General features: G+C 51.2%; 1 protein-coding gene across 1 annotated transcript in view; it reads right to left on the reverse strand.

Annotated features, from left to right (window-relative positions):
- STYXL2 (serine/threonine/tyrosine interacting like 2) overlaps positions 1–5097 on the reverse strand; it is a 55963-nt gene extending 50866 nt beyond the window's left edge. The window contains exons 1-2 of the mRNA XM_083171597.1: positions 4804–5097; positions 1616–1751 (exon numbers count right to left, since the gene is read on the reverse strand). Of these exons, the coding sequence (XP_083027723.1) occupies positions 1616–1731 (116 nt within the window). The 5' untranslated portion in view covers positions 1732–1751; positions 4804–5097. The remainder of the gene's footprint in view (positions 1–1615; positions 1752–4803) is intronic.
- Positions 5098–13544: the final 8447 nt, after the last annotated feature.

Here is a 13544-nt window from a genome sequence, read left to right on the forward strand (position 1 = left end):
CGACAGCAATTGCAAACAACCTCCACCCTCCATTACCCCCCACCCCAGGTACAATTCCTCCCCACCCCCATCCACACTGACCCCACAAGGGTTAACCCTCCCCCCTGATTCACGCACAGGGCACTGAGTATATCCTCTTCTCCCCTTACATAACACCAGCATTCATTAGCATATTCAAATAAGAATTAGACATGCAAAGTTATGCCGCTAAGCCATATTCCTGGATATTTGCATATGCATGGCCTTATTTGCATACATAAGCAATCCCACAGATTCATCTAGAATTCTTACTTGTTCCTCAGCCAAAACTTTTCTGCACATTTTATAATAGTCTCAGTCATTCGTTACACTGCAGGGAGTCTGTCAGGAGAGGGCCGAGCGGAATATTATCTGGATTTGTACATGGTTTATGCAATTAAAGGATTTTTCAGTGACAGTTCATCATCTTAATTACTTAGTGTATAATGATGTAGCAGCGACTTCAGGCTAGGGGGACTGTGTTAATAAAAGCCAAATCTGGGGTCCCAAAAGAGAAGGGGACCCTCTTGTACCCCACCAACTTCCCTAATGAAATGGGCAGAAAAGCGAGATGCTAGGGTGTGCGGGATGCACAGCAGGCGCGGCATTAACGCTGTGATCATAATAATAATAATAATAATAATAAGTATATTAATAGTAATGCAATGGTTCATGATTCTGCAATTGGAAACCTGTTCTGCCAGATGATTTTACACCAGACGCCAAATACCTCCACTATGGTGGAGAGACCCCCAACACTGACTATGTCCCCCCGCAGTGTATTACATTAATATACCCCGCAGCCACCACTGCATCTAAGCAACTGCAGTACAGTACAGAGTCTGGGGTACCGCAACACCCAGCAACCCTGCTAACACTCCTCACTGCTACTGGGTGACCCTTACAACCAGGGCTATTTTTCAGCAGGCTCCAGCAGGAACTGAGGCCCTTATTCTAGTTCACTCTTTCTGACAAAATATTTCTTAGATGGACAAAACCATGAGCACTGCAGGTGAGGCAGGTGTTACTTGTGCAGAGATAATTAGATTTGGGTGGGGTTTTACACCTGCCTCACCTGCAGTGCTCATGGTTTTGTCCATCTAAGAAATATTTTGTCAGAAAGAGTGAACTAGAATAAGGGCCTCAGTTCCTGCTGGAGCCTGCTGAAAAATAGCCCTGCTTACAACCGATGCTTTGTACTTGTTACTACCTGGTTGGGTTGGGATCGTTTGTCGTTGATCGACAAACCTTGTTGGCTGACACCACTAGGTCGACATGGTTCTAGGTCGACATGGTTCTAGGTCGACATGGGTCTAGGTCGACATGGGTTTAGGTCAACAGGACATTAGGTCGACACAAGCACCCGAATATTGACACAATCGACATGGACACAGTGCACCGCATCCCCTCGCATTGTTCGCTTCACTCGCAATGCTTCGGGCATGGTGCCTCGCTTGTTTAGGTCCGTTCTCATGGCCGCATGCATGCCCACTCCCCCACCATCAGCGAACAGGACTGAATCAGCCCCTTAGCACACTGCACTAAGTGCACACAACAGTAAGTCGGCAGATGAAGTTCTCTGGTGCGAGATACTTACTTGGAGGGCGATGGGCTGCGCAGGTATCGTGCTTGTACAGCCAGAACGTCGTCATCATCATCATCACCTTTATCGGGAACCACTTGGTCGTTGTCCTGGTCTGAGCTGGATGCCATGGTGATTTGGGGTCGTGGGCCTGAAGTAAGAGAACGAGGTTACATTAATGAGGGGAACCTGTCTGAGGGGTATAATTACTATTATCGATGGCTTGGCCTGATCATCAATCAGTGCTACACATCAAAGCTGATTGGAGAAATCTGCCCACAATGGGGAACGTTGATAAACTGCCCAATATTAAATATACCTCTTGGAGGTAAAGAGACCAGTTTGCTAGGATCTAGGGGTAAGCGGGTTCGGTTCTACTCGGTTCTTTTTGCCAAACTATCACAATTTCGTATTTTTCTGGTTGGCTATCGGCTGTCGTGTTTTGGACAGCCAATAAGATCCCACTTTGAGATCCGAGTAAAATCAAACCTGCTCACCCTTACTAGGAACCAATGACATCACTGGCTTATTATAGCCCACCACCTGCCTCTTATATGTCACCTTACCCTGGTGACACGCTAGGCTGCAATATTAGCCCAGGGGACGGACTCCAATGCATATAGTATGTACACATATAGATAGATAGATAGATAGATAGATACAGTCCATGATCTCACCAGTGACTGAATCTTCGGCAGGGGCCCCGGTGACTGCACTGAATGATATAGTTCAGTGTTGGCCTGCGGGCCGTTCCTTTACATGGCACGGCTGATATCATTAACAATATCGGTAGTTCCGCATATTGCACAGTGTGTACGGTACTTCAGGGGTCTCCGGTACCTAGGAATATAGGGCCTGATTCTGACCTGATTGCATGTGCGCGAATTCACAGCCCATTTCATTATGACACACAGTAGTGCCCCTTATTCCAGTTATACTGCACAGTAGTACCCTTTATACATGTATGCCACACAGTAGTACCCCTTATACATGTATGCCACACAGTAGTACCCCTTATACATGTATGACACACAGTGTTACCCCTTATACATGTATGCCACACAGTAGTACCCCTTATACATGTATGCCACACAGTAGTACCCCTTATACATGTATGCCACACAGTAGTGTTTCTATACAGAAGGCCCACAGTAGTATTGCTGCTTATACACATAATGGCCAAAGCAGTAGTGACCCTTACACAAAATATCCACAGTAGTGCCCATTATACACATATAGGGAAATTTACTAAGATAAAATGGGTACGAATGCACCCATTCATGCTTATTTCATTATTTTTCTCCCGGGACCCGGTGTTTAGCAAAATGTACAAAAGGCAAGCCCTGCATGAGCATAACCACCACATACAGGGGACAAAAGACATAAGGGCCAGCACGGGGTTTTTATATAACGTCCCCTGCCTATCACATTATCCATTGACTGGTCAACCCTGGCTGGTGTCCATGGGGGAGAGGGGAACCATCCCAAGGCCACCCAAATCCAGGGCCGAAGCCTGGGGCTATACCCAGAACCCTTGCCCGGTAGGTGCCAGGTTGATAGCTGTTAAGTGTTAAGATAGAGATAAGAATAATATTGGTTTCTGCTGTTGGAACAATAAGTCCCAGCAAGCCTCCACCGCATGCAGGTACTAGAAGATCCACAAATAACTGCACGTTGGGCATTAAAGGGCCCGCTGGGACTAGAAACCAAAACTAAATGTAAAGCACACACATCGTAGACAGTAACATTTTATTAACATACATGCACACACAACATACATACATATATACTGCCAGGTTTCAGTGTAGATCACGTCCTCGTCAGTCCATATAGAATCCCAAGGATTAAAAACATTAAACTGAGTGACCTGTACCAGCGAACCAAGGAGCCGCGTGTGGGTCAGTCAGTGGGACTCCCCTCAGCCAATCAGGTTTGAGCTCCGGAGGAGCTGTGTGCCTGATAGGCTGTTCACCTCCCATAGAAGCATATGTTATGAAACTTAACATGGGTTCCTAGGTGGTTCCCAGTGCAGGAAGCAATATTATGTAAATAACATGGGCTCCTATGATGGGAACCAGCAAATCAGCCTGACTGCACTTTACATCTGCCCCACCTGCAGTGCAGCATGGTTTTGCCCATTTGAGAAAGATTTTGCATTTGCGATCAAGTCTGAATCAGGCCCAAAGATGCTTATGCTGCAAACAGCAGTGATAGGAAATGATAATTATCGAGTCAAAAATCAGATAAATAATGACTGGAAACCTTAGCAAGAGTAGTTGCCCATAGCAACCAATGTTTTTAACTGTCATCTTAAAGTCTCTCCATGTCTGGATATATCGTCCGCTAATGAACAGGTTCTCAAAGTTGGTCCTGAAGATCCCACACAGTTCACGTTTTCCAGGTCTCCTCCTCACAGAATCAAGTGAAATAATTATCTCCACCTGTGGATCCTTTAATATGTGTCAGTCAGTAATGAATACACCTGTGCACCTGCCGGGTGACCTGGAAAATGTGAAGTGTGTGGGGTACTGAGGGCCGAGTTTAAGAACCACTGCGCTAACGTAAAGCCGTACGTGAAAAGCAAAAACAAAATCACAACAAATATATGTATATCTAATACACTTATTTTATTGTGTCGGAGCCAGCCGGTCGCCTTTACCCCCCCCCCCCCCCCCCCCCGGCGTGACTTTGACAAGTCTCTCGCACTTTTCCTCTGCGCGCTGCTGCTTATTCCACCGAGAACTCGGATGCGCCCATCACACACGTTCCTCTGCCGGGGCTCAGCAGAGCGTTTATATTTCCACTTTAAAGTTTGGCTTCGCTTCACCCTTATCCCTGTCAGAGACAGGCAGCAATGACACAACACTGCGGCTGGGACCCCGGCTGCCGGAGGCCTTCTAACAGCCGCCTGACGAGGGCCGCACTCCGACAAGACATCTGAAGAGCCACTGAGAAGACAGAAAGGACAGTCTTCAAAGACATGCGTGCCTGCCTGGCCTCTCTGGCGCGTCTTATTGCTAGCCATGGGACATAAAGTCAAGCTGTTCTTTCACATCGAGGGCCGCTCTCTATGTTTGGCAAACGACCGTAGAGGGAATGTCAGAGTAGCGGAGGGTAGAGCATCAGCATTCATAAATACTTGCGGCGCGGAGAGAGCAGGATGACTGAACGGCGCTCTGAATCGTCCCCAAAGGCAACCTTACCTCACAGAGCTCAGCGAACACAATGCGGATGGTAATGTTATGCGGCCCCTGGTCACAGCTATAAAAAAGAGAGATGCTGAACAAAAAAATGTTTTTCTGCAACTGCCGGAGAAGCGCTTGTGTCTCTCTCCCCAGCCCCGGGCTGGTACATGAAGCGGCGTTACTGTGAGGCCTGATCGGAACCTCAGGCACAATGACAACAATCCATCCCTGACATCGGGTATTCACATTAGGGTGCATTTAATTCTATTGCTGATTTAAATACATCGGTCAAAGCCGCAGATGTTCGATGTCTTTGGGTGCTGAACGTCAAAGGTGTCCCCGTGTATATGTGCACAGTGTCCCCTCACATGGAATGCTAAACTGGGGTGGTTCTGCTGGGCTGGCCTGGGGGGCCCTGTGCCCTGGACCTGTCCCAGAGTAGTGCTAGGGACTTGTCCTTTTGAGGTAACCTGGATGCGGTGGACAAGCCCATACTAATGGCCATTACTATGCTAATAACCTCAAATGCAATATAGCAAGATATTAAAAGGTCTAGCATATATATTTAGTGTGCACCTGCAAACCCCTCCTCCTGCTTGCTGCACTACAAGTCTCAGCAGGTAGCACCTCATATGTCCAGGGTGTGCAGTTTAGGGCCCCTCCCCCTAATTCTATGTCCACTTGGATAGTAAAGTAGGAACCAAGTGGACCGGAACCAAAAAAAAACACCAAAAACTTCTGTTGAACTTGCTACGCTCAACCACATTCCTGTCGATGCTTCACTTGCGTCGATCTGGCGTCACTGTTTATCTAGACGCCATCAACCAGTTTAGGCATCTAACAAGATGCCGTCGACCACTAGCGGTCGACCATGGTATTGTTGACCTAAACATGGCCGATCCAACGTCCGGATGTGCCAGAATCACGCCCTCTGTACGCTAATGCCGCAGAAGGTGCCTTGTGGAAATGTAGCCTCCTACCAGCTGTACTGATCCACAGCGGCGGATCATCCGTGTGAATTAGGTGTTTATGCTGCACCTCTGCTGCTGACCTATTGCAAGCTGCCCTGGAGGCGAAGAGTGATCCATTTGAATCAAAGCTTTCGAGACAAAAAAAGGTCTGATTCAGGTCTGAATTGGGCCGAATCCCCGTTTGGTGGGTGTCTGCCCATGCGCGATTATGGGCATGTGCAATCCCCCACCGTTAGCACCTTCAGCAAATTTTTCATTCGACGGGGCACTCGCTGCATGAGCCATTGTTTTAAGGGCATGCCCACAAAAACAGCAGGCGCGCCCATAGAAATCCTGGACAGACTCCAGGCATTCCCCTGCCTGCAGGGGGCAGGAGGATGATGTCACATGACGACAGGGCCAACTCCCAATTCGCCCATCTCCGCACAGCATAAAAGTAAGTCCAGGCTTACTTATATCTGCAAGGAGAGGAAAAATCATTCAATAAAAAAATAATCATTGAATGATTTTTCGCTTCTATGGGCGCTAGCGGACGGATGCGTAAGTGTACACAACCGCTCGCATGGTAGCATGGGGAGTCGGGCAGCGGGGGGTGTTCAGTTGGCATTTACCTGCTCGCTAGACAGCAAATATATGCAGCCTAGTGTCCAGTTCTGAATTACCCCCAAAGTAGCAACCAATCAGTACCTGTCATTTTTTTAAATGCAGCCTGCGCAGTGACAGTTAGGAGCTGATTATCTCGCTCTTTGATAAATCTCCCCCAATGTCAGAATTTGGACATTCACTAAGCTGTGAAGGACTGCAATAGCAAATTACTAAGGCCGGGATGCACTAAAGGAAAAATGCAGTAAAAACCCCATTATCAGGATTTTTACCGCATTTTGGGATGCAGAAAAACCCGCACGCCGGGTTTTTGTTAAGGGGGGTATCGCCAGCAAAAGCCTATGACCCACGCCGCCCCACACGGACGCCCGCCGACCCCCCTCACCTGTGTCCGGGCAGCACAGTGCTTGGTTGCCCAGACCAGTGACCTCCTCCCCCCTAGCACCTACCTCCCCTTCCGGGTGCAGGGAGGAGAAGGCGGAGCCCGCCCTGCAGCAGCCATCAGCCAGGTAGGGAGGAGGGGGGAGCTGCCGGGGACCCGCTCACCCTCCGCCGGCTGCTTCACTAAGGGCAGCTCTTATCTCAAAAACTGCCCGTTGCGATACTAATCCCATATGTTAGAGCATATACGATTAGTATCATTGCGGTAACTGGCGGCGGAGGATAGTGCATCCCGCCTTAAATGTGCGAACGCTGAAAACAGCAACCATAACAGATATGGCGTGAGATGCACTAAAGCAAAAATGCAGTAAAAACCCAGTTATCTGGGTTTTTACCAAATTTTTATATAAACTATATGAAAACCCCGCACTGGCCGTGCCTTTCCCCCCTCACCTGATGTCTCAGCAGCCTCCTGCTGTAATGCCCAGACCAGTGACCTCCTCCTCCCTAGCAGCAGTACTTCCACTTCCGGGTGCAGGGAGGAGAAGGAGAGCCCTGCAGGCAGCCGGGAACAGAAGGAGGAGAGCCCTGCAGGCAGCTGGGAACAGAAGGAGGAGAGCCCTGCAGGCAGCCGGGAACAGGAGGAGGAGAGCACTGCAGGCAGCCGGGAACAGGAGGAGGAGAGCCCTGCAGGCAGCCGGGAACAGGAGGAGGAGAGCACTGCAGGCAGCCGGGAACAGGAGGAGGAGAGCACTGCAGGCAGCCGGTAACAGGAGGAGGAGAGCACTGCAGGCAGCCGGGAACAGGAGGAGGAGAGCCCTGCAGGCAGCTGGGAACAGAAGGAGGAGAGCCCTGCAGGCAGCCGGGAACAGGAGGAGGAGAGCACTGCAGGCAGCCGGGAACAGGAGGAGGAGAGCACTGCAGGCAGCCAGGAACAGGACAATGGGGAGAGCCGCCGGGAACCTGCTGACACGTCGTATTATCAATGCGGTAGCCGGCGATGTGTGGTGAGTGGGGTGATAGATGTTAGTGCATGCCCCCCATGATATTAACGTTATTTTTAATCTTGCCATTTCTCTCTATTAAAGTTTAGGTACTTGTTTCCTATCTGGGCGCCCACGATTTTAATCGCGGGCATCGGGGGTAAAATCGGGGCCATCGCGGGCATCGCGGCCGATAAAAAATCGGCTGCGATGGGCCAGACGCGATGCCCGCGATTTTCCCATAGAGAACAATGTTAAATGCCTCAATTTACCCGCGATGACCGCGATTTACCATAGGAAACAATGTTAAATGGATCAATTTCCCCAAATTATCATAGGGAACAATGGGAAATGGGGCAAAAACACCCCTGAACATAAAAATGTCCCCCCAAAAGTAGTTGACGCCACCCCGCCATCAACGTGAACCCGAAGCGTGGCGAGCGCAGCGAGCCCGCGAGGGGCGGCGGTACGCGTCCTCCGACCTTTTCATGCCCTACTATCCACTAGGGCGTGGAGTGAGAATAGAATAGTGTGGCGAGCGTAGTGAGCCACCGAGCCCGAAGCGTGGCGAGCGCAGCGAGCCCCGCGAGGGGACGCGGATACCTTCACAGGTAAACGCGTCCCTTCGCGGGCTTCCCAGGTGTCCGCGTCGCCATGGACACCTGGGAAGCCCGCGAGGGGACGCGTATAACTGTGAAGGTATCCGCGTCCCCTCGCCACACTATTCTATTCTCACTCCACGCCCTAGTGGATAGTAGGGCATGAAAAGGTCGGAGGACGCGTACCGCCGCCCCTCGCGGGCTCGCTGCGCTCGCCACGCTTCGGGTTCACGTTGATGGCGGGGTGGTGTCAACTACTTTTGGGGGGACATTTTTATGTTCAGGGGTGTTTTTGCCCCATTTCCCATTGTTCCCTATGATAATTTGGGGAAATTGATCCATTTAACATTGTTTCCTATGGTAAATCGCGGTCATCGCGGGTCAATTGGGACATTTAACATTGGTCCCTATGTAAAATCGCGGTAATCGCGTCGGTCGCATCGCATGTCATTATAATGGCATACGATGTACCCGCGATGCCCGCGATGGGCGCCCAGATAGGAAACAAGTACCAAAGTTTAATGTTGAATATTAAAAGTCTGTTTGGCGTAGTATTTATAAATGCCGCAGCTTGTAATGACAGGAACAGCGACTGGATAATACTGCGCCCAGCATCTTCAGACCTGACGCATAACAGCGGAGGAGGGGATGGAACTGGGATCCTGGCACTCAGGATGCCAGCGGACAGAAGACAGGCGCCAGTATCCCAACACCTGTAGTCATACCAACGCCGGAATCCTGTTCCGCCGACATTCTGAACATAAATATCAGGGGTAGGTTAGGTTTGCGGGGGATGAGGTTAGTATTCCAGCAGTCAGGATGCCAGCAGCGTTCAACATACAGGCTCAGCATCCCAACTGCCATCGGAAGACTGGCACCAGAACCTCGCAAAGGATCAGGATGCTTATGCCAGAATACATACAGCCGGCATCCCGATCGGCGAGTATACGGGGTGGGCCAGCATTCTTCCGGGGAGAGGGGGAATAGATTTAGGCACTTAGAAAAGAGAGTTCTGGTTAATCTATAGGCTGTGGGGGGGGGTTTAGGTTTAGGTGGCCGGGTACGGGGGTTAGGCACTAGCATTGATGGTAAGGTTATGGTTGGGGGGGGGGGGGGGGCTCTGTAGGGATTCCTTGTATCGGAATGACGGGGTTGGTCATTTGAGTGCCGGCATCCCCACCGATGGGATATTGGGCCCAATTCAGACCTGCTCACTGGGTACGCAGCCGTGCACACGGGGGAAAATCACTCACCATCGAATGATGGTCTAGACTCACTGCCAAGGCCATTGGGAGACGCTGCTGTCAGCGGCCCTCCCTCCCAACGGCCAGGGAACCCCTCCATTGCACCCCCAAATGCCTGACAACTGTCAATAACCTGCCAAGTGGTCAGCGAAGGCAAAGCATTGTCCGATCGCAAGGGGCCCCTGCATATTTGCACAGTGTAACGGGTGCATGCGCGGTCTTATCGATAATCATCAGGGCTGTGCAGCCCTGCATACGGGTCTGAATCAGGCACATTGTATGTATCCCTCAGCTTCGGGAACTGCCAGGATTGTGGCTGCCAGGGTGCCGGGATCGGTATTCTGATTGCCGGCGTTCTCAGCACCAGGATCCGTTGCCAACCCGGCAAGCTGTGACACCACCAATAAATCAGAATATCAGGCATTTTACGCCGATAAGTACCGGATCACCGTGTGAAATACTGCCGGTACGGACGTGCTGTAGAAACATCCTCTCAGTAAGTATTTCAGGAGCAGTCTGGGACGCGGCCGTTCCCTCATGTGAAATCGCTTATTTTCCCTCTCATCATTCCATATCAAACACACTGACTAAGTGCACGTTGCTAAGGGCTCCCAGGTTACCAGGCAGCTATCGCGCCTTCATCTGATGCCTTTCACAAGCTGATTCACCGCTGCGCTTTTATAAAACCATATTTATTCAGGGAAGGAAAAATGAGTAACGGTACTTATGTCGCTTCCACCGACAGCTGCGGACGCTCTGTCAGAGCAATGGAAGCCCCGAGCGGCCATTACGCTAACAACACACTGCGGAACTTGTGCGCTGTATTCAAACGCTTATTATAATATATAGGGGTCTATGTACTAAGCCTTGGGGAGAGATAAAGTGGAGAGCGAGAGATAAAGTACTGGCCAATCAGCTCCTAACTGTGATGTTACAGGCTGTGTTTAGAAAATGACGTTAGATGATTGGCTGGTAAGCTTTATCGCTCTCCAAGCGTTAGTACGTATAACCCATAAGCAGGTATTGGATAGAAGCACAGGAATCTTGAAACTGTTCCAAAAAATGTATTTGATGGAATGACCAGGGCCGGCAGCATTAGGCATTTGCCTAGGGCGCCGGCCACTGGAGGGCGGTACTGTGCAGCAGAAGAAGCAGCAGCAGCAGCCGTGGCAAAGCTCCCTCCGAGGAGAGCAAGAAGAAAGGAGCTGGGAGCAGGTGAGTGAACACCCCCCCCCCCCTTCCCCGGAGCGCGGCTTGCGAAAATTAGCTGTATTGCTGATTCACTGCTGATTCACTGATTATTCAACTCAGTGCAGCCTTTGCGTAGTCCCGGACCTATTCGGTAGCTGCGATAGAAGCAATCGGGTCGGGGCCAAAGCTGGCATCACACACCTTTTTCTTAAACGCTTGGCGGCTTGCGTTTTCCTTGACACGTCCGTTTACCACCCCCAAACGCCGGCTTCCTGTCACTAACTTTTGGTACGGTAGGCGATAGAAAAAGAAGCAGGATTTCATACCCTCCAACATGACCCATTCCATTAGGTACAAAATGCTCTGTTCCTGGACTTCCCTGCCAGTGGCAGTTACAGAGTTGGGGCTCCAGCACAGTCCAAAATTCAAAGAGGAGGGGTCACATCAACTGCCAGTGAGTCCAGGACAGTGATGTTTGGGGTGGCATTAGGTGTGACTCCCCTTTTTGAATATTGGACTGTGCTGCAGGCTCACATCTGTAACATGACCCATTCCATTAGGTACAAAATGCTCTGTTCCTGGAGGGAAGTCCAGGAACGGAGCATTTTGTACCTAATGGAATGGGTCATGTTGGAGGGTATGGGATTTTATTGCAGGACGGCCTTGTGCATGTAAACTACAGGACGTGCGCAGTGGCGTAACTATAGCTCCGCAGCCCCCGCGGTGGCGGGGGGGCGCAGAGAAATTGGGGGTGCCGCCGGGGGGGCTGCGGGGCTATAGTTACCCGGAGTCTGCGTCTCGCCCGGCTCTCTGTCGGGACCTTCCTGACGTCATGGTCCCGGCCGGCTCCTGCTGCAATGAAAACTGACAATTAGAAAATGGCTGCCCCCATACTGCAGACAGTTTTCTGTCTGCAGTATGGGGGCAGTCATTTTCTAAGAGTCCGTTTTCATTGTAGCAGCAGGAGACGGCCGGGACCATGACGTCAGGAAGGTCCCGACAGAGAGCCGGGCGAGACGCAGACCGCGGGTAAGAAGGGGGGGCAGGTTAGGTGCGGCGGGGGGGGGGGCGCCCCCCCACTTGCGGCGGGGGGAGGCGCCCCCCCACTTGCGGCGGGGGGGGGCGCTAAATAGTTAGTTACGCCCCTGGACGTGCGCATGCACAGTGTACCGATAATCACCCGGCCTGCGAAAAATCAGCGTGCGATCAGGTCTGAATAAGGCCCTTAGAACATACAATAGACCCTTAATTAACAGGGGCTACAGCACAACTCTAGTTAAACACAGTATAAGCATCAATATGTACAGTTCTATTTCTAATGGGGCCTACACACAGGGCGATTTCAGCCCATGTTCTAAGCAATCTGACTAGATCGCTTAGAAAATACCCGTATATCACTCTGTGTGTAGGGGCCATAGCCAGTGGCGTAACTATAGCACCGCAGCCCCCGCGGTCACGGGGGGGGGGGGGGGGGCGCGCTGTGCATATCGGGGCGCCGGGGGGGGGGGCTGCGGTGCTATAGTAATCCCCCCGTCCCCCATCCCCCGCATGCTTACCTGTCCGCGCGTCCAGAACAGGTAAGCATGAACTGTAAGAACAGTCTGCAGTATTGGGGCGGCCATTTTATCGTGGTCCGTCTGGATAGAATTTATTGAAGCCAGGAGGGCAGGTAAGCATGGGGGGAGGGGGCACGGGGGGCTGGACGGACGGGCGGGGAGGGGGGGCGCCCCCCCATTAACGGCAGGGGGCGCCCCAAACAAAGCTACGCCGCTGGCCATAGCGCTATTGCCTGGTGAATAAGATCCAGCATGCGGGATAAATCTAGTCAGATCACCGGAATACACTGACCCTGACAGATTGCTGAGCACACACCGCTGACACATCGCTGTGCAGCGCTGTGTGCTGAGCAAACTTGCTGAGCGATCTACATAGCTCAGATCGCTCAGCACAGACGCCCCAGGTGTAGGCCCCACTAGTATGTACATAGAGCATCAGTACATGAGTGCAATGTAGGGTAATGCTGACACAAAACGCTAATAAATAAGTCCTATCAGATTAGGGTCTGGAGCGTACCGAATGTTACACGGCTGGTTGCTATGACACCGGTGTGTTATCTAACCCATCAGCGGACAAACCTATGGGCCGGGGGCGGCTGCCCAGCTTATAATAAAGCTGTGATATTGGGAATGGAGAAATAACACTGACATGAAGGAAATCCGGCCTGGATTCTGAGGCTGAGCTGGTTCAAGGATTTCTCCGTGTCCCATATAGCTGACTGTCACAGGCCACTGAGACCAGGAGACAGCTGGCCCTCACGTCCAGCCCTGGCTAACCACGGATACATAGCAAGGGACAGAAAATACATGTATCCCCTGCTACGGTCCCTTCAGAACCGGGGCTTAGGAAACCTGTCTCCAGTATGTATAGGGCATGCAACATGCAGGGTTACCTGGTCCGTGACAAAGGCCCTCTCGCAGATCTGCTGTCTCACACTGTGGGGACGGGGTGAGGAGACACAACAGGCTGTTACTGAGTCTTCTATATTTAGTATCATTCCTACATTGGCTGCTGATAGTGTCCACACATGGAATGTGAGACCACTGGAGGAGGGGCCGGGACCCTCGCTGTCCCTGCACAGCAGCCAAAACACAGAGGCGACAGGTACAAATCACAGGGCTTATTTATTAACGGTCTCTTATACAGCGCAGCGGGTTCCGTTGTGCTTTACAATTGGAAATAGGGATAAAACAAACTGGGTAGTTACATACAGGTGTAATGGTCGGAGGG

This window comes from Crinia signifera, chromosome 2 (assembly GCF_055691185.1).
Source record: "Crinia signifera chromosome 2, ASM5569118v1, whole genome shotgun sequence".
NCBI lineage: Eukaryota > Metazoa > Chordata > Amphibia > Anura > Myobatrachidae > Crinia > Crinia signifera.